The following is a 26,484-nucleotide window of genomic DNA, read 5'->3' as shown; positions in this document are numbered from 1 at the left end:
TGTTCTAACAGTTATTATCTCGCAGAGTGGAAAATGCAGTTTGAAAGCAATGGAACGTTATCGATGAAGAAGTTGATGCATAAATTGCTGCGATCTTCTAAACTACAAACTCACCTTCAATTGTTTCTCGGTCAGAGCATTATGCCGGCGCAAATGAATCGTGTTCTCAATGGGACTTCCAAAACCATGGAATTGAATTTGCATGTTGATTTCTTCTTCCCTCTTCAGAAATGCAAAGTAGTATCGTGATGAAGCTTCCAAGGCGATGATTGTGTCCTTCAATGAACGGAAAAGTGACTTTTAGATTCATGGAAATATTTCAGTACTTCTATCGACATGAAATGCAAACATTCTCCCTGCATATGACCCAGTCTCATTTTATCGTATCTTTCTGATTTTACACGCCATGGGATAATCATTGCAGTGTAACAGAAATGTTGATCATGGAAATTTATCACTGTTTTCATAAATAATGGCAAATTTTCAACATCTTGCAATTGTATGAAGGCTCAGTCTCATCACACCTCGCCTGCTACACAAAGACATTCTTACACTGCTTTCAATGTTAGGGCTGAAACAAAACACAATCATGACACAAATGCATCAACACACTACTTTCAATAGGATCTGATATCCTTGCCAGGCACTGGAGGGGTTGCGGAGACTGGTGAGTGGACAAAGTCGTTCCTCTGTTCAAGCAGGAAAACAGGGACTTTCCAGGAAACTGCAGACTGGTGAGTGTCTCATGTCTCAAAAGTATGGGCTAATAAGGGACAGCCAGCATGGCATTATGCGGGGCAGGTTATGTCTTACCAAGTCAGTTGAAGTTTTCACGGAGGTGACAAGGGTGATCAATTCGGGTAGAACAGTTGATAACATATACATGGATTTTACGAAGGTTTTCAACAAGGTTCCTCATGGTATGCTCATCCAGAAGATTAGGATCCATGAGATCCATGGTGACTTGGCCTGCCCATATAAGGCAGACGGTAGCGGTGGAAGGCTAACAAAGATAACACAGTATAGGGCTGGAGGAACACAGCAGGCCAGGCAGCATCAACAATGTCAGCTTTCCTGTTCCTCTGATGCTGCCTGACCTGCTGCGTTCCTCCAGCTCCACACTTGGTTAACTCTGATTACAGCATCGACAGTTCTTGCCGTCTCAGTGGTGGAAAGCTGTTTTTCTGGCTGCAGCTCAGTGACGAGTGGTGTTCCGCATCGATGTGACTTCTGCTGTTTGTGATATATGTAAATGACTTGGTGGCAAATGTAGACAGGGGATTAGGAAGTTTGCAGATGATATAAGGACCAATGGACTTGTGGGCAGCATGGAAGGTTGTCAAAGGACACAGCAAGATACAGACCAATTGCAAACTCGAGCGGAGAAATGGCCGATGGAATTTAATCTGGGCAGGCATGAGGTGTTGCATTTTAGGAGACCAAGTGTTAAGGAAAGGGATACACAGTTAATGGTAGGACCCCAAACAGCAGTGAAGTCCAGAGGGATCTTGGGGTCCCAGACCATAACTCCCTGACAGTAGCCACACAAGTAGATAGGGTGGTCAAGAAGGCATATCGCATGCTTGCCTTTATTCATAGGGGAACTCAGTGCAAGAGTCAGGATGTCACATTGCAGCTTTGCAAGACTTTGTTGAGACCACACAGAGTATTGCATTCAATTCTGGCCGCCACATTACACTAAGGATGTGCAGGCTGTGAACAGGGTGCAGAAGAGATTTACCAGCATGCTGACTGGAATAGAGGGTATGAATGAGAAGGAGGAGCTGGAAAAACTCTTCGTTTTCTCTGGGGCAGTCGAAGCTGAGGGCGGGCTTGATAGAAGTCTATAAAATTTGGAGATACATAAATACAGCTAACGGTCAGAAAATTTCTCCCCCGGAGTTGAAGTGTCCACTATTAGGGGGCATGCATTTAAGCTGAGAGGGGGTGGGGGGGGGGAAGTTCAAAAGAGATGTGAGGGGCAAATATTTCACACTGAGCATGTTAAAAGTGTGGAATACATTGCCCGGGGTGGTAGTGGATGCAGATACGATGAAAGCATTTAAAAGGGTCTTTTAGTTAAGTGCACGAATATGCAAGGAATGGAGAACTATGGATCAAGGACAGGCAGAAGAGATTATTTCATTTCTTGTCATGTTTGGCCCAACACGGTGGGCCAAAGGGCACATTCCTGTTGCTGTAGTGTTCCAAGTTTTATGCTCACTTGTATCATGATTACAAAAAGTAGGATTGGGAAGAATATTTGAGAAGCGTTTGAGAACATTATTTCATGTCAGGACAAACGGGATAAGGATTAGGTGACACAGCACAAACAGATTTTGGAGCCCATGATGAATCATACGGACCTCACAAGCACCAATGATCAGAGGGATCTCAGGATCTTGATGTGTATGCCTGTTGATCCCCCAATGTAATGGACGAGGTCGTTGAAGTGGTTTGGAAGGCACATTGGATACTTGTCTTTATTAGGCTTAATATTAAGTGACAGAGTTTCAGAATAGGTAGGGTATGTACAAAATGTTGGTTAGACCCAACAGTGAAGTCAACGATGAGAAAATACAGTGAGACTTGGACAACGATCAGGCTTGGCCTGATAAAGGATGTTACATTTGCACCATACAAGTGCTAAGCAGCAATCAGCTCCAGCAAGAGAGAATATGACCATATCAAAAAAATTCCATGTCCTTACACTCACATCATCCTTACATTTATTTTTTTTTAAATGTGCAAGTGCTATCCAAGCCATGCAAGACTACGGGCCAGGTGTTGGTCATCAGGTTAGAACAATTCAGTGCTTGTCCTTGACTGTCACAGAATCCATGAGCTTAAGAATGTATTTCTCCTGTATTGTAGACTACTGAGGTGCTTGGCTATCCACTAAACCAAGGTTAACACTGATCTAAAACTAAACTGGGTCAGTTATATAACCAGCAATAGCCAGGCCCATGGTACAAACCACCCTGCTGTGGGACAGGGTCAGGCAAATCCAAGTGAGCGAGCGTGGTTGGAGACTCATTCATTGGGGGCATAGATTCTGTCGCCACATTTGAGACACCAGGGCTGTGTGTTGCTTCCCTGGTGCCAAGGTCAAGAACATCTCTGAGTGGTTGCAACAAATTCTTAAGATGGAGGGTGAGCAGCCAAAGGCCACCGTGCACGTTGGTACCAATGACATAGGCAGAAAGAGGGAAGACATTCTGCGGACTATGGACAAGGAGTTAGCAAAGAGGCTGAAAGGCAGGACCCAAAGGGTAATAAATTTATGGGTTGCCACGAGTGCCACATGTTAGAGAGTTGTCACAGAAAGATAGGTGAGATGAATGCATGGTTAAGGAGCTGGCACAGGGGGCAGGCTTTCCGGCTCATGGATAATTGGGACCGTTTCTGAGCAAGGGGTGACCTGTGCAAGAGGGATGGGAAGCAAGACGCTGTGAGCGGGACAGGACAGAGGGGACAAGTCGTTGTGAGCGGGTTACGACGGAGGGGACAAGTGCCTGTGAGCAGGTCAGGAAGGAGGGGCAAGTCGCTGTCAGCGGGACTGGGCTGCAGGGGGCCAGCCACAGCGAGCGCGACAGGACTGCAGGGGGCAAGTCGCTGCGAGCGGGTCAGGGCTGCGGGGGGCCAAGTCGCTGTGAGCGCGACAGGACTGCAGGGGGCAAATCGCTGTGAGCGGAACAGGGCTGTGGGGGCCAGTCCCTGTGAGCGGGTCAGGACTGAGGGGGCAAGTCCCCGTGAGCAGGACAGGGCTGCGGGGGCCGGTACCTGTGAGCCGGTCAGGACTAAGGGGGCACATCGCTGTCAGCGGGACAGGGCTGCGGGGGCAAATCGCTGTCAGCGGGACAGGGCTGCGGGGGCCAGTACCTGTAAGCCAGTCAGGACTGAGGGGGCAAATCGGTCAGCGGGACAGGGCTGCAGGGGCAAATTGCTGTCAGCGGGACAGGGCTGTGGGGGCCAGTACCTGTGAGCCGGTCAGGACTGAAGGGGCAAATCGCTGTCAGTGGGACAGGGCTGCGGGGACCAGTACCTGTGAGCCGGTCAGGACTGAGGGGGCAAATCGATGTCAGCGGGACAGGGCTGCGGGGGCCGGTACCTGTGAGCCGGTCAGGACTGAGGGGACAAATCGATCTCAGCGGGACAGGGCTGCGGGGGCCGGTACCTGTGAGCCGGTCAGGACTGAGGGGGCAAATCGCTGTCAGCAGGACAGGGCTGCAGGGGCAAATTGCTGTCAGCAGGGGCAAGTCGCTGTGAGCGGGTCAGGGGTGCGGGGCCCAGTCCCTGTGAGTGGGACAGGACTGAGGGGGCAAGTCGCTCTCAGCGGGGCAGGGCTGAGGGAACAAGTCGATGTGAGCGGGTCAGGGCTGCGGGGGCAGGTCCCTGTCAGCGCGACAGGACTGCAGGGGGCAAATCGCTGTGAGCGGGACAGGGCTGTGAGGGCCAGTCCCCGTGAGCGGGTCAGGGCTGTGAGGGCCAGTCCCCGTGAGCGGGTCAGGACTGAGGGGGCAAGTCCCCGTGAGCAGGACAGGGCTGCGGGGGCCAGTCCCTGTCAGCGGGACAGGGCTGCGTGGGCTGGTACCTGTGAGCCGGTCAGGACTGAGGGGGCACATCGCTGTCACCGGGACAGGGCTGCTGGGGCAAATCGCTGTCAGCGGGACCGGGCTGCGGGGGCCAGTCCCCGTGAGCCGGTCAGGACTGAGGGGGCAAGTCGCTGTGAGCGGGTCAGGGCTGCGGGGGCAAATCGCTGTCAGCAGGTCAGAGCTGTGGGGGCAAGTCCCTAGGAGCGGGTCAGGGCTGTGAGGGTAAGTCCCTGTCAGAGGGTCAGGGCTGCTGGGGACAGTCCCTGTCAGCGGGTCAGGGTGCGGGGGCAAGACCCTGTGAGCGGTTCAGGGCTGCGGTGGCAAATAGCTGTCAGCGGGTCAGGGCTGGGGGGGGCCAGTCCCTGTGAGCGGGTCAGGGCTGGGGGGGGAACTGGCTCCGAGTGCGTCAGGAGAGAGGGCGCAAATCGCCGTGAGCGAGTCAGGACGGAAAGGGCAAGTCGCCGTGGACGGGTGAAGACTGCAGGGGCAAGAGGCTGAGGGGGTCAGGACAGCTGGGGACGGGTAATGACAGAGGAGGCAAGTTGCTGTCAGTTGCTAAGTACTGCAGGGGCAAGTGGCTATGCGCGGGTGAGGACGGAGGGGGCAAGTGGCTGTGAGGAGGACGGGGTGGCGGAGGGTGGGGGGAATAGGTGGAGGAGCAGGAGGGTGGGGGAAACGAGGAGTAGGAGGAAGGGTATGGTCAAAGGAGGGGGGGTTGCGGGGGGGGAGGAGGAGGGTGGGGCGTGAAGAAGGAGGAGGGGGGTGGGGCGGGAAGAAGGAGGAAGAGGGTGGGGCAGGAGGAAGAGGGTGGGGCAGGAAGAAGGGGGTGGAAGAGGGTGGGGGTGAGAGGGGAGGATGGTGGCGGGAGGAAGAAGTGGAAGGTGGGGGGAGTGGAGGTGGGTGGGTGGAGTGGAGGAGGAGGAGGAGGAGGAGGAGGAGGGTGGGTGGAGTGGAGGAGGAGGAGGAGGATGTGGGGAGTGGAGGAGGAGGATGTGGGGAGTGGAGGAGGAGGAGGAGGAGGATGTGGGGAGTGGAGGAGGAGGAGGAGGATGTGGGGAGTGGAGGAGGAGGAGGAGGATGTGGGAAGTGGAGGAGGAGGAGGAGGAGGAGGAGGAGGAGGATGGGGGGAGTGGAGGAAGAAGAGGAGGAGGAGGAGGAGGAGGATGTGGGGAGTGGAGGAGGAGGATGTGGGGAGTGGAGGAGGAGGAGGAGGAGGATGTGGGAAGTGGAGGAGGAGGAGGAGGAGGAGGAGGAGGAGGAGGATGGGGGGAGTGGAGGAAGAAGAGGAGGAGGAGGAGGAGGAGGATGTGGGGAGTGGAGGAGGAGGATGTGGGGAGTGGAGGAGGAGGAGGAGGAGGATGTGGGAAGTGGAGGAGGAGGAGGAGGAGGAGGAGGGTGGGGGGAGTGGAGGAAGAGGAAGAGGAGGAGGAGGAGGGTGGGGGAGTGGAGGAGGAGGAGGAGGAGGAGGAGGGTGGGGGAGTGGAGGAGGAGGAGGAGGAGGGTGGGGGAGTGGAGGAGGAGGAGGAGGAGGGTGGGGAGTGGAGGAGGAGGAGGAGGAGAGGAGGAGGAGGGTGGGGGAGTGGAGGAGGAGGAGGAGGGTGGGGGAGAGGAGGAGGGTGGGGGAGTGGGGGAGTGGGGAGTGGAGGAGGAGGAGGAGGAGGAGGAGGAGGAGGAGGAGGAGGAGGAGGAGGAGGAGGAGGGTGGGGGGAGAGGAGGAGGAGGAGGAGGGTGGGGGGAGGTGGAGGAGGAGGAGGAGGAGGAGGAGGAGGAGGAGGAGGGGGAGGAGGAGGAGGAGGGTGGGGGGGGAGGAGGAGGAGGAGGGTGGGGGGGAGGAGGAGGAGGAGGGGTGGGGGGAGGAGGAGGGTGGGGGGAGGAGGATGTGGGGAGTGGAGGAGGAGGAGGAGGAGGAGGGAGGAGGAGGAGGAGGGTGGGGGGAGAAGAGGAGGAGGAGGGTGGGGGAGAGAAGAGGAGGAGGAGGGTGGGGGGGAGGAGAAGAGGAGGAGGAGGGTTGGGGGGGAGAAGAGGAGGAGGAGGGTGGGGGGAGAAGAGGAGGAGGAGGGTGGGGGGGAGGAGGAGGAGGGGAGGAGGAGGAGGAGGAGGGTTGGGGGGAGGAGGAGGAGGAGGAGGAGGAGGGTGGGGGGGTAGGAGGAGGAGGAGGGGAGGAGGGTGGGGGGGAGGAGGAGGGGAGGAGGAGGAGGGGTGGGGGGAGTGGAGGAGGGGGAGGAGGGTGGGGGGAGTGGAGGAGGAGGGTGGGGGAGGAGGGGAGGAGGAGGAGGGTGGAGGGAGTGGAGGTGGGGAGGTGGGGGTGGGGGGGGTGGGAGGAGGAGGAGGGTGGAGGGTGGGGGTGTTGGGAGGAGGAGGAGGAGGGTGGGGGGAGTGGAGGAGGAGGGAGGAGGGAGGAGGGAGGAGGGGGGAGAGGGTAAGGAGGATGAGGGAGGTGGGTGGTCGGGGGGGAGGAGGGGTGGTCGGGGGGAGGAGGAGGGTGGTCGGGAGGTGGAGGAGGGGTGGTCGGGGGGAGGATAATGGGAACTGCAGATGCTGGAGAATCCACGTTAACAAAGTGTGGAGCTGGATGAACACAACAGGCCAAGCAGCATCTCAGGAGCACCATAGCTGACGTTTCGGGCCCAGACCCCACTATCACAGACGGGGATGGGGTGGGGGAACTGGAATAAATAGGGAGAGGGGGGAGGCGGACCGAAGATGGAGAGAAAACAAGCTTCAAAATCTCCCCCTTCCCCCACTGCATCCCAAAACCAGATCAGCTCGTCCCCTCCCCCCACTGCATCCCAAAACCAGCTCAGCTCGTCCCTCCCCCCACTGCATCCCAAAACCAGCTCAGCTCGTCCCCTCCCACCACTGCATCCCAAACCTGTTCTTCCTCTCACCCATCCCTCTGTCCCACCTCAAGCCACACCTCCATTTCCTACCTCTACCTCATCCTGCCTCCTTGACCTATCCATCTTCCTGGACTGACCTATCCTCAACCGACCTCACCCTATACTCTCCTCCTCTACCTATCTGTTTTCTCTCCTTCTTCGGTCCGCCTCTCCCTCTCTCCCTATTTATTCCAGTTCCCTCTCCCCATCCCCGTCTCTGACGAAGGGTTCTAGGCCCGAAACGTCAGCTTTTTGCTCCTGAGATGCTGCTTGGCCTGCTGTGTTCATCCAGCTCCACACTTTGTTCACGTGGATTCTCCAGCATCTGCAGTTCCCCATATCTCTCCTCCTCCTCCTCAACTCCTCCATTGCCCCACCAGCCCACTCCTCCTCCTTCCACCCCACCCTCCTCCTGCTCCGTGATAACAAAGGAGGAGGAAGAGGAGGGTTGGGGGGGGAAGGAGGAGGGTGGGGGGGGGGAATGAGGAGGGGGGTGGTAGGGGGTGGGAAGGAGGAGGAGGGTGGGGTGGAAGGAGGAGGAGGGTGGGGTGGGAAGGAGGAGGGGAGTAGGGGGTGGAAGGAGGATGAGGGTGGGGGGGGAGGAAGAGGAGGGTGGTGAGGGAGGAGGAGGGTGGGGGGGAGGAAGAGGAGGGTGGTGAGGGACGAGGTGGAGGGTGGGGGCAAAGGAGGTTGTGGAGAAGGGTGGTGGGAGAAGGAGGAGGAGGAGGGGTGGGGGGTGGAAGGAGGAGGAGGGTGGGGGGTGGAAGGAGGAGGAGGGTGGGGGGGTGGAAGGAGGAGGAGGGTGGGGGTGTGGAAGGAGGAGGAGGGTGGGGGGGGTGGAAGGAGGAGGAGGGTGGGGGGGTGGAAGGAGGACGGAGGGTGGGGGGGGGTGGAAGGAGGAGGAGGGTGGGGGTGGAAGGAGAGAGGGAGTCGGGGGTGGAAGGAGGACGGGAGTCGGGGGTGGAAGGAGGACGGGAGTCGGGAGGTGGAAGGAGGACGGGAGTCGGGGGGAGGAAGAGGAGGTGGTGGGGGCGAGGGAGGAAGAGGGAGGGTGGGGGGGCAGGAGGAGGAGGGTGGTGAGGGGGGAGGTGGAGGTGGGGGCAAAGGAGGTTGTGGAGAGGCGTGGTGGGGAAAGGAGGAGGGGGGTGGCGGGGGTGGAAGGAGGAGGAGGGTGGGGGGCGTGGAAGGAGGAGGAGGGTGTTGGGGGGGGAAGGAAGAGGAGTGTGGGGGGGGGGCGGCGATGCAGGAAGAGGGTCGGTGGGGAGAAGGAGGGTGGGGTGTTCGAGAGTGGGTCAGGTCTGCAGGGGCCCAGTCCGCTGTGAGCAGGTCAGGGACAGAGGAGGCAAGTCGCTGTGAGCGCATCAGGGATGCAGGACAGGGCTGCGGGGGCCAGACCCCTGTGAGCAGGACAGGAATGAGGGGGCAAGACGCCGTGAGCGGGTCGAGACAGCGGGGGCAAGACGCTGTGAGCGGGCTCAGGACAGAGGAGGCAAGTCGCTGTGAGCGGGACAGGGCTGCAGAGAGCCAATCCCCGCGAGCGGGACAGGGCTGCGGGGGCCCGTCCCCGCGAGCGGGACAGGGCGGCGGGGGGCCCGTCCCCGCAGGCGGGACAGGGCGGCGGGGGGCCCGTCCCCGCGAGCGGGACAGGGCGGCGGGGGGCCCGTCCCCGCGAGCGGCACAGGGCGGCGGGGGCCCGTCCCCGCGAGCGGCACAGGGCGGCGGGGGCCCGTCCCCGCGAGCGGCACAGGGCGGCGGGGGGCCCGTCCCCGCGAGCGGCACAGGGCGGCGGGGGCCCGACCCCGCGAGCGGCACAGGGCGGCGGGGGCCCGTCCCCGCGAGCGGCACAGGGCGGCGGGGGGCCCGTCCCCGCGAGCGGCACAGGGCGGCGGGGGCCCGTCCCCGCGAGCGGCACAGGGCGGCGGGGGCCCGTCCCCGCGAGCGGCACAGGGCGGCGGGGGCCCGTCCCCGCGAGCGGCACAGGGCGGCGGGGCCCGTCCCCGCGAGCGGCACAGGCGGCGGGGGGCCCGTCCCCGCGAGCGCACAGGGCGGCGGGGGCCCGTCCCCCGCGAGCGGCACAGGGCGGCGGGGGCCCGTCCCCGCGAGCGGCACAGGGCGGCGGGGGCCCGTCCCCGCGAGCGGCACAGGGCGGCGGGGGGCCCGTCCCCGCGAGCGGCACAGGGCGGCGGGGGCCCGTCCCCGCGAGCGGCACAGGCGGCGGGCGCGGGGCACCGTCCCCCCGCGAGCGGCACAGGGCGGCGGGGGCCCGTCCCCCGCGAGCGGCACAGGGCGCGGCGGGGCCCGTCCCGCGAGCGGCACAGGGCGGCGGGGGCCCGTCCCCGCGAGCGGCACAGGCGGCGGGGGGGCCCGTCCCCGCGAGCGGCACAGGGCGGCGGGGGCCCGTCCCCGGCGAGCGGCACAGGGCGGCGGGGGGCCCGTCCCCGCGAGCGGGCACAGGGCGGCGGGGGGCCCGTCCCCGCGAGCGGCACAGGGCGGCGGGGGCCCGTCCCCGCGAGCGGCACAGGGCGGCGGGGGCCCGTCCCCGCGGAGCGGCACAGGGCGGCGGGGGCCCGTCCCCGCGAGCGGCACCAGGGCGGCGGGGGGCCCGTCCCCGCGAGCGGCACAGGGCGGCGGGGGGGCCCGTCCCCGCTGAGCGGCACAGGGCGGCGGGGGCCCGTCCCCGCGAGCGGCACAGGGCGGCGGGGGGCCCGTCCCCGCGGCGGAAGCGGCACAGGGCGGCGGGGGCCCGTCCCCCGCGAGCGGCACAGGGCGGCGGGGGCCCGTCCCCGCGAGCGGCACAGGGCGGCGGGGGCCCGTCCCCCGCGAGCGGCACAGGGCGGCGGGGGCCCGTCCCCCGCGAGCGGCACAGGGCGGCGGGGGCCCGTCCCCGCGAGCGGCACAGAGGCGGGCGGGGGCCCGTCCCCAGCGAGCGGCACAGGGCGGCGGGGGCCCGTCCCCGCGAGCGGCACAGGGCGGCGGGGGCCCGTCCCCGCGAGCGGCACAGGGCGGCGGGGGCCCGTCCCCGCGGAGCGGCACAGGCGCGGCGGGGGGCCCGTCCCGCGAGCGGCACAGGGCGGCGGGGGCCCGTCCCCCGCGAGCGGCACAGGGCGGGCGGGGGGCCCGTCCCGCGAGCGGCACAGGGCGGCGGAGGGCCCGTCCCGCGAGCGGCACAGGGCGGCGGGGGCCCGTCCCCGCGAGCGGCACAGGGCGGCGGGGGGCCCGTCCCCAGCGAGCGGCACAGGGCGGCGGGGGGGCCCGTCCCCGCGAGCGGCACAGGGCGGCGGGGGCCCGTCCCCGCGAGCCGGGCACAGAGGCGGCGGGGGGCCCGTCCCCGCGAGCGGCACAGGGCGGCGGGGGCACCGTCCCCGCGAGCGGCACAGGGCGGCGGGGGCCCGTCCCCGCGCGAGCGGGCACAGGGCGGCGGGGGGCCCGTCCCCGCGAGCGGCACAGGGCGGCGGGGGCGGCCGTCCCCGCGAGCGGCACAGGGCGGCGGGGGCCCCGTCCCCGCGAGCGGCACAGGGCGGCGGGGGGCCCGTCCCCGCGAGCGGCACAGGGCGGCGGGGGGCCCGTCCCCCGCGAGCGGCACAGGGCGGCGGGGGGCCCGTCCCCGCGAGCGGCACAGGGGCGGCGGGGGGCCCGTCCCCGCGAGCGGCACAGGGGCGGCGGGGGCCCGTCCCCCTGCGAGCGGCACAGGGCGGCGGGGGCCCGTCCCCCGCGAAGGCGGCACAGGGCGGCGGGGGCCCGTCCCCGCGAGCGGCACAGGGCGGCGGGGGGCCCGTCCCCCGCGAGCGGCACAGGGCGGCGGGGGCCCCGTCCCCGCGAGCGGCACAGGGCGGCGGGGGGCCCGTCCCCGCGAGCGGCACAGGGCGGCGGGGGCCCGTCCCCGCGAGCGGCACAGGGCGGCGGGGGCCCCGTCCCCGCGAGCGGGCACAGGGCGGCGGGGGGCCCGTCCCCGCGAGCGGCACAGGGCGGCGGGGGCCCGTCCCCGCGAGCGGCACAGGGCGGCGGGGGCCCGTCCCCGCGAGCGGCACAGGGCGGCGGGGGCCCGTCCCCCGCGAGCGGCACAGGGCGGCGGGGCCCGTCCCCGCGAGCGGCACAGGGCGGCGGGGGGCCCGTCCCCGCGAGCGGCACAGGGCGGCGGGGGGCCCGTCCCCGCGAGCGGCACAGGGCGGCGGGGGCCCGTCCCCGCGAGCGGCACAGGGCGGCGGGGGCCCGTCCCCGCGAGCGGCACAGGGCGGCGGGGGCCCGTCCCCGCGAGCGGCACAGGGCGGCGGGGGCCCGTCCCCGCGAGCGGCACAGGGCGGCGGGGGGCCCGTCCCCGCGAGCGGCACAGGGGCGGCGGGGGCCCGTCCCCGCGAGCGGCACAGGGCGGCGGGGGGCCCGTCCCCGCGAGCGGCACAGGGGCGGCGGGGGCCCGTCCCCGCGAGCGGCACAGGGCGGCGGGGGCCCGTCCCCGCGAGCGGCACAGGCGGCGGGGGCCCGTCCCCGCGAGCGGCACAGGGCGGGGGGGCCCGTCCCTAGCGAGCGGCACAGGGCGGCGGGGGCCCGTCCCCGCGAGCGGCACAGGGCGGCGGGGCCCGTCCCCAGCGAGCGGCACAGGGCGGCGGGGGCCCCGTCCCCGCGAGCGGCACAGGGCGGGCGGGGGCCCGTCCCCGCGAGCGGCACAGGGCGGCGGGGGCCCGTCCCCGCGAGCGGCACAGGGCGGCGGGGGCCCGTCCCCGCGAAGCGGCACAGGGCGGCGGGGGCCCGTCCCCGCGAGCGGCACAGGGCGGGCGGGGGCCCGTCCCCGCGAGCGGCACAGGGCGGCGGGGGCCCGTCCCCGCGCGAGCGGCACAGGGCGGCGGGGGCCCGTCCCCGCGAGCGGCACAGGGCGGCGGGGGCCCGTCCCCGCGAGCGGCACAGGGCGGCGGGGGCCCGTCCCCGCGAGCGGCACAGGGCGGCGGGGGCCCGTCCCCCGCGAGCGGCACAGGGCGGCGGGGGCCGTCGCGGCGGCACAGGGCGGCGGGGGCCCGTCCCCGCGAGCGGCACAGGGCGGCGGGGGCCCGTCCCCCGCGAGCGGCACAGGGCGGCGGGGGGCCCGTCCCCGCGAGCGGCACAGGGCGGCGGGGGGCCCGTCCCCGCGAGCGGCACAGGGCGGCGGGGGCCCGTCCCCGCGAGCGGCACAGGGCGGCGGGGGCCCGTCCCCGCGAGCGGCACAGGGCGCGGGGGGCCCGTCCCGCGAGCGGCACAGGGCGGCGGGGGCCGTCCGCGAGGGCAAGGGCGGCGGGGGCCCGTCCCCGCGAGCGGCACAGGGCGGCGGGGGCCCGTCCCCCGCGAGCGGCACAGGGCGGCGGGGGCCCGTCCCCGCGAGCGGCACAGGGCGGCGGGGGCCCGTCCCCGCGAGCGGCACAGGGCGGCGGGGGCCCCGTCCCGCGAGCGGCACAGGGCGGCGGGGGCCCGTCCCCCGCGAGCGGCACCGGGCGGCGGGGGCCCGTCCCCGCGAGCGGCACTGGCGGCGGGGGCCCGTCCCCGCGAGCGCACAGGGCGGCGGGGGGCCCGTCCCCGCGAGCGGCACAGGGCGGCGGGGGCCCGTCCCCGCGAGCGGCACAGGGCGGCGGGGGCCCGTCCCCCAGCGAGCGGCACAGGGCGGCGGGGGCCCCGTCCCCGCGAGCGGCACAGGGCGGCGGGGGCCCGTCCCCGCGAGCGGCACAGGGCGGCGGGGGCCCGTCCCCCGCGAGCGGCACAGGGCGGCGGGGGCCCCGTCCCCCCGCGAGCGGCACAGGGCGGCGGGGGCCCGTCCCCCGCGAGCGGCACAGGGCGGCGGGGGCCCGTCCCGCGAGCGGCACAGGGCGGCGGGGGCCCGTCCCCAGCGAGCGGCACAGGGCGGCGGGGGCCCCGTCCCCGCGAGCGGCCAGGGCGGCGGGGGCCCGTCCCCGCGAGCGGCACAGGGCGGCGGGGGCCCGTCCCCCCGCCGGGAGCGGGACAGGGCGGCGGGGTCCCGTCCCCGCGAGCGGGACAGGGCTGCGGGTCCCGACCCCGCGAGCGGGACAGGGCTGCGGGGGGCCCGTCCCCGTGAGCGGGACAGGGCTGCGGGGGCCCGTCCCCCGGCGAGCGGGACAGGGCTGCGGGGGCAAATCGCTGTCAGCGGGAGAGGGCTGCAGGGGCAAGTCGCTGTCAGCGGGACAGGGTTGCGGGGGCAAGTCTTCGTCAGCGGGTCAAGGCTGTGGGGGCAAGTCCCTGCGAGCGGGTCAGGGCTGTGAGGGCAAGTCCCTGTGCGGGGTCAGGGCTGCTGGGGACAGTCCCTGTCAGCGGGTCAGGGTGCGGGGGGCAAGACCCTGTGAGCGGTTCAGGGCTGCGGGTGGCAAATAGCTGTCAGCAGGTCAGGGCTGGGGGCAAGTCCTGTGAGCGGGTCAGGGCTGGGGGGCCAGTCCCTGTGAGCGGGTCAGGGCTGCAGGGGCAACTGGCTCTGAGTGCGTCGGAGTGAGGGCGCAAGTCGCCGTCAGCGAGTCAGGACGGAAAGGGCAAGTCGCCGTGGAACGGGTGAAGACTGCAGGGACAAGAGGCTGAGGGGGTCAGGACAGCTGGGGACGGGTAATGACAGAGGAGGCAAGTTGCTGTCAGTTACTAAGTACTGCAGGGGCAAGTGTCTTGTGCGCGGGTGAGGACGGAAGGGGCAAGTGGCTGTGAGGAGGATGGGGTGGCGGAGGGTGGGGAGAATAAGAGGTGGAGCAGGAGGGTGGGGGAAACGAGGAGTAGGAGGAAGGGTATGGTCAAAGGGAAGAATGAGGGGGGGGTGGGGCGGGAAGAAGGAGGAAGAGGGTGGGGGGGGAAGAAGGGGGTGGAAGAGGGTGGGGGTGAGAGGGGAGGGATGGTGACGGGAGGAGAGGTGGAGGGTGGGGGAGTGGAGGAGGGTGGGTGGAGTGGAGAAGGAGGAGGAGGAGGGTGGGGGGAGGAGGTGGAGGAGGAGGAGGGTGGGTGGAGTGAGGAGGAGGAGGAGGAGGGTGGGTGGAGTGGGGGGAGGGGGAGGAGGAGGAGGAGGAGGAGGAGGAGAGTCGGGGGAGAGGAGGAGGAGGAGGAGGAGGAGAGTGGGGGGAGTGGAGGAGGAGGAGGAGGAGGATGGGGGAGTGGAGGAGGAGGAGGATGGGGGAGTGGAGGAGGAGGAGGAGGAGGAGGAGGAGGAGGAGGAGGAGGAGGATGGGGGGAGTGGAGGAGGAGGAGGAGGAGGGTGGGGGGAGTGGAGGAAGAGGAAGTGGAGGAGGAGGAGGAGGAGGAGGAGGAGGAGGAGGAGGATGTGGGGAGTGGACGAGGAGGAGGATGTGGGGAGTGGACGAGGAGGAGGATGTGGGGAGTGGACGAGGAGGAGGATGTGGGGAGTGGACGAGGAGGAGGATGTGGGGAGTGGACGAGGAGGAGGATGTGGGGAGTGGACGAGGAGGAGGATGTGGGGAGTGGACGAGGAGGAGGATGTGGGGAGTGGACGAGGAGGAGGATGTGGGGAGTGGACGAGGAGGAGGATGTGGGGAGTGGACGAGGAGGAGGATGTGGGGAGTGGACGAGGAGGAGGATGTGGGGAGTGGACGAGGAGGAGGATGTGGGGAGTGGACGAGGAGGAGGATGTGGGGAGTGGACGAGGAGGAGGATGTGGGGGAGTGGACGAGGAGGAGGATGTGGGGAGTGGACGAGGAGGAGGACCAGGAGGACGACGAGGAGGTTGGGGGGAGTCGAGGAGGAGGAGGAGGAGGAGGAGGGGGGGGTTGGGGGAGTGGAGGAGGAGGAGGAGGGTGGTGGCAGTGGAGGAAGAGGAGGAGGAGGAGGAGGAGGAGGAGGAGGAGGAGGAGGGTGGTGGGAGTGGAGGAGGAGGAGGAGGAGGTGGTGGGAGTGGAGGAGGAGGAGGAGGAAAGTGGGGGGAGTGGAGGAGTCGAGGAGGAGGAGGAGGAGGAGGAGGAGGGAGAGGGGAGAGGGGATGGAGGAGGATGAGGAGGAGGGTGGTCGGGGGGAGGAGGAGGGGGAGGGGAGAGATAATGGGAACTGCAGATGCTGGAGAATCCACGTTAACAAAGTGTGGAGCTGGATGAACACAACAGGCCAAGCAGCATCTCAGGAGCACAAAAGCTGACGTTTCGGGCCCAGACCCTCTATCACAGACGGGGATGGGGTGGGGGGGAACTGGAATAAAATCTGGTGAGAGGGGGAGGCGGACCGAAGATGGAGAGAAAACAAGCTTCAAAATCTCCCCTCCCCCCACTGCATCCCAAAACCAGCTCAGCTCGTCCCTCCCCCTCTGCATCCCTAAACCAGCTCAGCTCGTTCCTCCCCCCACTGCATCCCAAAACCAGCTCAGCTCGTCCCCTCCCCCCACTGCATCCCAAACCCTGTTCCTTCCTCTCACCCATCCCTCTGTCCCACCTCAAGCCACACCTCCATTTCCTACCTCTACCTCATCCTGCCTCCTTGACCTATCCATCTTCCCTGGACTGACCCATCCTCACCCGACCTCACCTATACTCTCCTCTCTACCTATCTTGTTTTCTCACCTTCTTCGGTCCGCCTCTCCCTCTCTCCCTATTTATTCCAGTTCCCTCTCCCCATCCCCGTCTCCGATGAACGGTCTAGGCCCGAAACGTCAGTTTTTTGCTCCTGAGATGCTGCTTGGCCTGCTGTGTTCATCCAGCTCCACACTTAGTTCACGTGGATTCTCCAGCATCTGCAGTTCCCCTGATCTCTCCTCCTCCTCCTCCTCAACTCCTCCATTGCCCCCCAGCACACTCCTCCTCCTTCCACCCCACCCTCCTCCTACTCCGTGATAACAAAGGAGGAGCAAGAGGGGGGTTGGGGGGCGGGGGGGGGGGGGGGGAAGGAGGGTGGTGGGGGGGTAATGAGGAGGAGGGTAGGGGCTGGAAGGAGGACGGTGGTAGGAAGGAAGGAGGAGGGTGGTAGGGGGGGAGGAGGGGGGTGGAGGGGGGAAAGAGGGAGGAGGAGGGTGGGGTGGAGAATGGGGAGGGTAGGGGCTGGAAGGAGGAGGAGGATAGGGGCTGGAAGGAGGAGGGGGGGTCGGGGCTGGAAGGAGGAGGGGGGTAGGGCTGGAAGGAGGAGGGGGGTAGGGGCTGGAAGGAGGAGGGGGGTAGGGGCTGGAAGGAGGAGGGGGGTAGGGGCTGGAAGGAGGAGGGGGTAGGGGCTGGAAGGAGGAGGGGGGTAGGGGCTGGAGGAGGAGGGGGGGTAGGGGGCTGGAAGGAGGAGGGGGGTAGGGGCTGGAAGGAGGAGGGGGGTAGGGGCTGGAAGGAGAGGGGGGTAGGGGCTGGAAGGAGGAGGGGGGTCGGGGGTGGAAGGAGGAGGAGGGTAGGGGGTGGAAGGAGGAGGAGGGTAGGGGGTGGAAGGAAGAGTGGGGGGGAAGGAGGAGGAGGGTGCTGAGGGGGAGGTGGAGGGTGGGGGCAAAGGAGGTTGTGAAGGAGGGTGGTGGGGAATGGAAGAGGAGGTTGGGGTGTGGAAGGAGGAGGAGGGTGGGGGGCTGAAGGAGGAGGAGGATAGGGGGTGGAAATGAGGAGGAGGGTGGGAGAAGGAGGAGGGGGGGTCGGGGAAAGGGGGGTTGGGGGGAGGAAAGGGGGGTTGTGGGGAAAGTAAGAGGAGGGTGGGGGGAAAGTAAGAGAGTGTGGGGGAAAGGAGGGGGAGGAGGGTGGGGCGGAGGAGGGTGGTGGGGTGGGAAGAGGAGGGCGGGAGGGAGGAGGAGGGGGGTGCGGTGGTTGTGAGCGGGGCAGGGGCTGCGGGGGGCCAGTCCTGTGAGCGGGAAGAGGACTGCAGGGGGCCAGTCCCTGTGAGTGGCTCAGGACTGCAGGGGGGCAAACCGCTGTGAGCAGGTCAGGGCTGCGGGATCAGTCCCCTGTGAGCGGGGGAGGACTGCAGGGGGGCAGACCCTGTCAGCGCATCAGGGCTATGGGGGCCAGTCCTTGTCAGCGGGTCAGGGCTGCGGGGGCAAGTCCCTGTGAGCGGGAGAGGACTGCAGGGGCCCAGTCGTCAGCAGATGTACTCTGAGGTAACTACACTGTTTTGAAGGCGAGCGTCCAATGATATCATTAAGCCCCCCTTGTTTTTGTATTGTCTGCTTCTGACATATGCGCAAATGGACAACCTCACTCTCCTGCAAAGCTGCAGAATGAATAATGCTGCAATCTTTGTCAACTCCCAAATGGGCATTGATACATTAGTAAATCTCACATCAACAAACTTACCTCTCAAGGTTCTCGCCTTCTAGAACTGTTTGTACTAGTAAATAACTCAAGCCAGGATGTTTGGCAAAGTGTTTCTTTGATCTGAACTTATTTTTCAGCACCTTGCTGAAATCACGCACATCTTCACCTGATGTTGTCTAAAAATCTAAAATAAATCAAATTAGTTAAGAATTAATAATGAACCAATCTACTCAACTCACTCTATAATCCATGCTTTCCTGCTAAATGTCTTTGAAGATGTAAAATTCAAGAGTCTGCAATTCTGAGGGAAAAAGTCGCTATCTTTCTGTAAGATTATGATAAAGGTTAGCTATGTCTGAATGTGAGTTTCGAACAATTAAGCTTGAGTTTCGTACAGTCGTACAGCATGAAAAAAGATCCTTTGGTCCAACCAGTCTATGCTGATCACAATCCCAAACTGAACTAGTTCCACCTGCCTGTGCTTGGCCCATATCTCTCCAAGCATTGCTTTCATCTTTCTATCTTCGGACTACAACATCACCAGAACAGAATTCTCCATCTTGTGGTCAAATACTAAAACTATACAATGAAGAAATTTCAAATGATACACAGATCCAGGATTCACATTAGTGGCTTTCTGGTTGAATTGCTAATTATTTTAACAACAGTGCATTTTTTGTCCAATTATGCCATGTATAATTACTGATCCAAAATTCATCGCATTGGGTTTCATTTTTTTGGTTTTTTGTATTGAGTCAAAGATGAGATCAATACATTGGTGAGAAATTATCTTGGTTTGCAGATTCAAAGTCACTATAGTCCCAGACGGGACCACAGGACTGCTCTCACAGTAGACAGAGAGATAACTGGAGATGGTTCAAATTGAAGGTTGCCACACCTCGGATGAGGAGACAGGTTGAGAAGGAGACTCCTTCATAGTAACTTCAGACAGTGTAGGATTTCATGCTGTTGGTATCACTCTGAATTACAAACCAGCCAACTGAGCTAACTGGCTCCCAGGCAAAAATTACAATCAGTTTGGGTAGAGATATGGAACACCAGAGGTAAGTCGTCACAGCTGTGACAGTTTCAGATTCATACATCCCCTGACAGAAGATACAGTCCAGGAGAGCATACAGTCTATAGACCAAGAGGTAATCGGATCTTGTAAGAAAGATGTCACAATAAACTTTGAATCCAATTGGCACAGGTAGCCTGGAGGATTCTTTTTATATTCACGGGATGTGGATGTTGCTGGCTAAGCCCAATTATGAGGAACGGATGGCTGGAGGGATGGAGGGAAGGAGAACGGATGGCTGGAGGGAGGACGGATGGCTGGAGGGAGGAACGGATGGCTGGAGGAGGCGGGGGGGAGGGAAGGAGCAGGACGGCAGGGGGGGGGAGAAAGAGCAGGACGGCAGGGGGGGGGAGAAAGAGCAGGACGGCAGGGGGGGGAGAAAGAGCAGGACGGCAGGGGGGGAGAAAGAGCAGGACCGGCAGGGGGGGGAGAAAGAGCAGGACGGCAGGGGGGGGGAGAAAGAGCAGGACGGCAGGGGGGGGAGAAAGAGCAGGACGGCAGGGGGGGAGAAAGAGCAGGACGGCGGGGGGGGAGAAAGAGCAGGACGGCAGGGGGGGGGGAGAAAGAGCAGGACGGCAGGGGGGGGGAGAAAGAGCAGGACGGCAGGGGGGGAGAAGGGAGAAAGAGCAGGACGGGGGGGGAGGGAAAGAGCAGGACGGGGGGGAGGGAAAGAGCAGGACGGGGGGGGAGGGAAAGAGCAGGACGGGGGGGAGGGAAAGAGCAGGACGGGGGGGAGGGAAAGAGCAGGACGGGGGGGAGGGAAAGAGCAGGACGGGGGGGAGGGAAAGAGCAGGACGGGGGGGAGGGAAAGAGCAGGACGGGGGGGAGGGAAAGAGCAGGACGGGGGGGAGGGAAAGAGCAGGACGGGGGGGAGGGAAAGAGCAGGACTGGGGGGGAGGGAAAGAGCAGGACTGGGGGGGAGGGAAAGAGCAGGGACTGGGGGGGAGGGAAAGAGCAGGACTGGGGGGAGGGAAAGAGCAGGACGGGGGGGGGGGGGAAGAGCAGGACGGGGGGGGGGGGAAGAGCAGGACGGGGGGGGGGGGGAAGAGCAGGACGGGGGGGGGGAAGGAGCAGGACGGGGGGGGGGGAAGGAGCAGGACGGGGGGGGGAAGGAGCAGGACGGGGGGGGGGGAAGGAGCAGGACGGGGGGGGGGGAAGGAGCAGGACGGGGGGGGGGGGAAGGAGCAGGACGGGGGGGGGGGAAGGAGCAGGACGGGGGGGGGGGAAGGAGCAGGACGGGGGGGGGGGGGGAAGGAGCAGGACGGGGGGGGGGGGGAAGGAGCAGGACGGGGGGGGGGGGAAGGAGCAGGACGGGGGGGGGAAGGAACAGGGGGGGGGGGGAAGGAACAGGACGGGGGGGGGGGAAGGAGCAGGACGGGGGGGGGGGGGGAAGGGAACAGGACCGGGAGGGGGGGGGGGGGGGAGGAACCGACCGGGAGGGGGGGGGGGGGGGGGGAGGAACAGGACCGGGAGGGGGGGGGGGGGAGGAGGAACAGGACCGGGGGGGGGGGGGGGAAGGAGGAACAGGACCGGGGGGGGGGGGGAGGAGGAACAGGACCGGAGGGGGAACAGGACCGGGGGGGGGGGAGGAACAGGACCGGGGGGGGGAGGGGGAGGAACAGGACGGGGGGGTGGGGGGCGGAAGGAGCAGGACGGGGGGGTGGGGGGCGGAAGGAGCAGGACGGGGGGGTGGGGGGCGGAAGGAGCAGGACGGGGGGGTGGGGGGCGGAAGGAGCAGGACCGGGGGGTGGGGGGCGGAAGGAGCAGGACCGGGGGGTGGGGGGCGGAAGGAGGAAGGGAGATGAACACAGCAGACAGGCTGACATCACCTCTACACCCAGAATATTCAGACCCTTCAGAAGCGTTTCTCCCTGCGACTCCTGAAACAGACTCTCGCAGCCATGCGCCGGCACCTCCACACACTGCAATCCAGCCTGCCCCAACTCAGAGCCTCCCTCTCCAAGACCTGCACAGGACCCCTGCTGTTTTTTATCCTCCGCAGGATCCACAGACTGAACACCCAGTTCCACTCAGCTTTACTGGACACCAAAAATCCGAAGTACAACCAACTCACGGGCCCCTACCTCCCACAAGAGGATTCCTGCGCCTCCCAAATCCCGAGTCTGTACCTGCCCCGCCGCCATTGACCATGAAAACACGGCCGGTGACGTCACATCCACCTCCGCCGGCCACACCACTTCCGGAACCGCTGCTGCAGTCACCACCTCCACTTCCAGGTACAACACCTCACGCACCACCCTCACCGCAGCTGCTGCCGCCCACCCCGATCCTCCAACCGCCGACGGAACCCCGCCCACGGCCGACGCCGACAGAACCCCGCCCACGGCTGACGGAACCCCGCCCACAGCCGAAGCCGACGGAACCCCGCCCACGGCCGACGACCTCATCGCTCCGCCCACAGCCAGCAGCCCCAGAGGAGACAGCAACACCCGGCCCTGCCGCATGTTCACCGTCTCCCCAGACCTCCCACTGACTGAGGACGAACGGTCAGTCCTCAGGAAGGGGCTCACCTTTGTCCCCCTACAACCACACATCAACCAACACCAGTCATGATTGGACATAGAGCAGTTTTTCCACCGTCTTCGCCTCCACGCCTACTTCGTCAACCGGGAGCCTAACCCTCCCTCCACTGACCCCTTCACCCTCTTCCAACACAAGTCCTCCTCCTGGACACCACCCCCAGGCCTCCTACGCTCCCTCAACCTCTCCTTCTCCAACTGCCGTCGAGACATGAGCCGCCACAACCTCTCCACCCCTCTCACCCACTCCAACCTCTTCCCTGCAGAACGGGCAGCCCTCCGCTCCAACCCCAACCTCACCATCAAACCCGCAGACAAGGGTGGCGCAGTGGTAGTATGGCGCACTGACCTCTACATCGCCGAGGGCAGACGCCAACTCTCTGACACCACCTCCTACCGCCCCCTTGATCATGACCCCACACCCGAGCACCAAACCATCATCTCCAACACCGTTCATGACCTCATCACCTCAGGGGACCTCCCACCCACCGCCTCCAACCTCATTGTTCCCCAACCCCGCACGGCCCGTTTCTATCTCTTTCCCAACATCCACAAACCTGCCTGCCCTGGTCGACCCATCGTCTCAGCCTGTTCCTGCCCCACCGAACTCACGTCCACCTATCTGGACTCCATTTTCTCCCCTGTGGTCCAGGAACACCCTACCTACGTCCGTGACACCACCCACTCCCTCCCCCTCCTCCAGGACTTCCAATGTCCTGGCCCCCAACACCTCATCTTCACCATCGACGTCCAGTCCCTATACACCTGCATTCCGCATGCAGATGGCCTCCAGGCCCTCCGCTTCTTCCTGTCCCGCAGGCCCGACCAGTCCCCCTCCACCGACACCCTAATCCGCCTAGCCGAACTCGTCCTCACCCTCAATAACTTCTGTTTTGACTCCTCCCACTTCCTACAGACTAAGGGGGTGGCCATGGGCACCCGCATGGGCCCCAGCTATGCCTGCCTCTTTGTAGGTTATGTGGAACAGTCCCTCTTTCGCACCTACACAGGCCCCAAACCCCACCTCTTCCTCCGGTACATTGATGACTGTATCGGCGCCACCTCTTGCTCCCCAGAGGAGCTCGAACAGTTCATCCACTTCACCAACACCTTCCACCCCAACCTTCAGTTCACCTGGGCCATCTCCAGCACATCCCTCACCTTCCTGGACCTCTCAGTCTCCATCTCAGGCAACCAGCTTGTAACTGATGTCCATTTCAAGCCCACCGACTCCCACAGCTACCTAGAATACACCTCCTCCCACCCACCCTCCTGCAAAAATTCCATCCCATATTCCCAATTCCTTCGCCTTCGCCGCATCTGCTCCCACGATAAGACATTCCACTCACACACATCCCAGATGTCCAAGTTCTTCAAGGACCGCAACTTTCCCCCACAGTGATCGAGAACGCCCTTGACCGCGTCTCCCGTATTTCCCGCAACACATCCCTCACACCCCGCCCCCGCCACAACCGCCCCAAGAGGATCCCCCTCGTTCTCACACACCACCCCACCAACCTCCGACACTTCTGCCATCTACAATCCGACCCCACCACCAAGACATTTTTCCATCCCCACCCCTGTCTGCCTTCCGGAGAGACCACTCTCTCCATGACTCCCTTGTTCGCTCCACACTGCCCTCCAACCCCACCACACCGGCACCTTCCCCTGCAACCGCAGGAAATGCTACACTTGCCCCACACCTCCTCCCTCACCCCTATCCCAGGCCCCAAGATGACATTCCACATTCAGCAGAGGTTCACCTGCACATCTGCCAATGTGGTATACTGCATCCACTGTACCCGGTGTGGCTTCCTCTACATTGGGAAACCAAGCGGAGGCTTGGGACCGCTTTGCAGAACACCTCCGCTCAGTTCGCAACAAACAACTGCACCTCCCAGTCGCAAACCATTTCCACTGCCCCTCCCATTCTTTAGATGACATGTCCATCATGGGCCTCCTGCAGTGCCACAATGATGCCAGCCACCCAAAGGTTGCAGGAACAGCAACTCATATTCTCCTGGGAACCCTGCAGCCTAATGGTATCAATGTGGACTTCACCATTTCAAAATCTCCCCTTCCCCCACCGCATCCCAAAACCAGCCAGTTCGTCCCCTCCCCCCCACTGCACCGCACAACCAGCCCAGCTCTTCCCCTCCACCCACTGCATCCCAAAACCAGTCCACCCTGTCTCTGTCTCCCTAATCGGTTCTTCCTCTCACCCATCCCTTCCTCCCACCCCAAGCCGCACCCCCATCTACCTACTAACCTCATCCCACCTCCTTGACCTGTCCGTCTTCCCTGGATTGACCTCTCCCCTCCCTACCTCCCAACCTATACTCTCTCCACCTATCTTCTTTTCTCTCCATCTTCGGTCCGCCTCCCCCTCTCTCCCTATTTATTCCAGAACCCTCATCCCATCCCCGTCTCTGATGAAGGGTCTCGGCCCGAAACGTCAGCTTTTGTGCTCCTCAGATGCTGCTGGGCCTGCTGTGTTCATCCAGCCTCACATTTTATTATCTTGGATTCTCCAGCATCTGCAGTTCCCATCATCTCTGACATCAGCTTCCCTGCGTCTCTGATGCTGCTTGTCCTGCTGTGTTCATCCAAATCAACACCTTGTTACCCCCCATTCTCCTTTGTTTGTGTTTTCTTGCTCTTCCTCCCTCCCTCTGATTCTCACCCCCTCTCTCACCTCTGCTGGCTCTAATTTCACTCCCTTGTCATGTTCCCTTATTTCCATCTTTCTGTCCCTTCTCTCTCTCTCTCCGCCCACAAACTCACTCTGGCTTTATTCACAGAGAGTACAAGAGGAAAGGAAACCAAAGCACGCAGCGCCTTCGGCTGAGAGAGAAATGAAGAACTGCCGGAGATTTTCCAAACCCTGACACAGGGGTTGCCTCTCTCTCTCTCGACAGTCTCTGTGACTGCCCCATCAAACCCCACACCCATTCCCGTCCCATGGTGTCTCTCCACAAACCCACCTCCGGTTGGAAATGCAAACACAAGTTGCTGGAAATGCTCAGCATCTGTGAAGAAAAAGTCCCGAGGTAGCGTTTTGGGTGCGATGACCCTTTCCCTCCGAGCTCCGGCTGGAAATGCTCCAGCCTCTGAGACAGGGTCCCCTTGAGGTCGGAGAGCTGCGGCTCCATCTCGGCTGTTCGCTTGGCATCAGGAGCTCCCCTCAGCCCCTGGAAGGGGTATGATCACCCCCTAACCTTATACTGACAGTGGTTGTGTCCTTCCCTCATCCCCGGGAGCCCCTCCTGCCTTCTCACCTTGTTGCCGGGGTGCTATTTGACTACGGAGGGCTGTGCGATAAAGATCCTACTTCCCACAGCGGCAGGGGGCATCCCTTTGCTCCTAAAACACCTCCTCCCATCCAATCTTGTGGCAATGGCTGTTCGGCTGCAGAAAGCGGCGCTGCCCGTGACCCCAAACCTCCCTACAACACCCCTCTCCTAATCCGACCCTTTTGCAGTAGCTGTCGGCCACTCAGTCACTGGGCTGTACAATAGTGACTCTCCCCATGTCCACTCACTTCCAGGACGGCTATCCTCCAACCCCGATCCCATCCCATCCGCCTCCTTCCCTTTACCATGTGGTACGAGAGCTGCAGGCTGGTCGGCTACGGAAACCCGCGCAAGGCTGGATAATAGACACCCTCCCAATGTCCCCAGCCTTCCCCTCACCCGGGGAGGGGAATTCTCACCCCCAAAACATCCATTCCCAACACCTCGCTTTGGGATAGGAGCGGCGCAGGATGTGAAACAGGGACCGTGCTCATGTCCCCAATCCTCCCTTCACCCCAAACCACCACCCCCAGCTTACCTTGCAGTAGGACATAGTTGTAGGCTGCTCAGCTACGGAAGGCGTCGCGGACCCGTGGCCGGATGCTCGGGGAGCGCGGGCTCGGTGCCAGGCAGCTGTGCCCAGGCGCCGGGTGAAGAGGCCTTCTCCCACCTTGGATCCCCGCTCCCGACGCAGGGCCGAGCCACTGAGCAGCGAGCGCTCCAGCAGCCCGGATGCCTGCTCCCAGCCCGGTGGTCATGCTGGAGGCCGCTGGAGAACATGAGGTTGTAGGGGTCCGGGAGCGTGGTGCGATGATCCCCGCTGCCGAACAGCTGGGTCCTCAGAACCCTCCTGGGAAAAGGGATCCAGACAGCGGACTCGTCGCCGACGGAGAGCGGGGGAAAGGCGTGAGTAGGAACAGGAGAGGAAGGGGATTTACTGAGAGGGAGAAAGAGACAGACTGTCTGTGTGTGTGTGTGTGTGTGCGTGTGAGAGAGAGAGAGAGGGGATTAGAAATGCAGTCTGATTGCGGATGGGTTGGGTTTAAATAGAGATTTTTAAACTTCATTCAAAAAAACTCACAATGCTCCCTGCTGAGCGGGTGGAGAGGCTCGGATAGAGAGGAAGAGAGACACAGGGGGGGCGGGGGAGAGGGGACAGAGAGAGGTTCACAGGGAGAGACGGAGAGACAGGGGAGACAGGGGAGAGAGAACGGCAGAAGCACACACAGAGGGAGCCAGATACAAGACGAGAGATAGAGAGGGGCGCGCACAGAGACCAAAGAGACAGAGTGAGAGAGGAGAGAGGAGAGAGACAGAAGTGCACAGCGAGGTGGCAGAGACAAGACGACAGAGAGAGACAGAGAAATAGAGTGAGGTACACACAGAGAGATGGAGAGACAGAGATTGTGTGTGTGGCGGGGGGTGGGTTTGGAGAAAATGGGAGAGAGAGAGACAGAGTCGTCGAGTTGTACAGCAGGGAAACAGACCCTTCAGTCCAACTCCTCCAGGCCGACCAGACACCGTAACTGACTAGTTCTGTTTGCCAGCCTGGAGCCCATATCCCTCCAGCCCCTTCCTATTCATGTGTCCCTGCAGGTGACTTCTGAATACTGTGAGTATAACAGCCTCTGTCACTCCTCTGGCAGTTCATGCCACACACAAACTACACTCGGGAGAACACGTTGGCGCCAAATCCCCCTCCCATCCTCTGAGAAAAGGAACCGGAAATGACATCACCAACCCAAGGAAACCGGAACACTTAAAGAGAAGGCGGGACCTAACTCCAGCGCTTCCCCGGATGCTCCCTGAAGATTTTACCCGGAATGGTGCCGAAACGTCTGCAAACTAACCTTCCAGCTCAGTGAGCAATCTTACATCCAGAACCTCAACCCTGAGCTACAAATCTTCTCAAAACTCGATAATGCTTTGCCACTTGATT

General features: G+C 63.9%; 1 protein-coding gene across 14 annotated transcripts in view; it reads right to left on the bottom strand.

The window, feature by feature from the left end:
- Positions 1 to 26,484, bottom strand: part of LOC132206954 (uncharacterized) — a 622,337-nt gene that overhangs the window by 247,419 nt on the left and 348,434 nt on the right. For 4 of the 14 annotated variants that reach the window (XR_009443240.1, XR_009443242.1, XR_009443233.1 and 1 more), the window contains exons 3-4: positions 17,674 to 17,810; positions 115 to 276 (exon numbers count right to left, since the gene is read on the bottom strand). Coding sequence is in view for 4 of the 14 variants with exons in the window: in XM_059642072.1 (XP_059498055.1) it covers positions 17,674 to 17,810; positions 25,084 to 25,098 (152 nt within the window). In the remaining 10 variants the exon portion in view is untranslated. Of the gene's footprint in view, positions 1 to 114; positions 277 to 17,673; positions 17,819 to 20,541; positions 20,646 to 20,796; positions 20,886 to 20,934; positions 21,017 to 25,083; positions 25,483 to 26,484 lie in introns of those variants that run through there. The other 10 variants (XM_059642069.1, XM_059642070.1, XR_009443239.1 and 7 more) reach the window with 9 other exon arrangements.

This window comes from Stegostoma tigrinum, chromosome 44, assembly GCF_030684315.1.
Source record: "Stegostoma tigrinum isolate sSteTig4 chromosome 44, sSteTig4.hap1, whole genome shotgun sequence".
NCBI classification, from domain to species: Eukaryota; Metazoa; Chordata; class Chondrichthyes; order Orectolobiformes; family Stegostomatidae; genus Stegostoma; species Stegostoma tigrinum.
The sequence above is the reverse complement of the archived record's forward strand: the minus strand, read 5'-3'. Positions and strand labels throughout refer to the sequence as shown.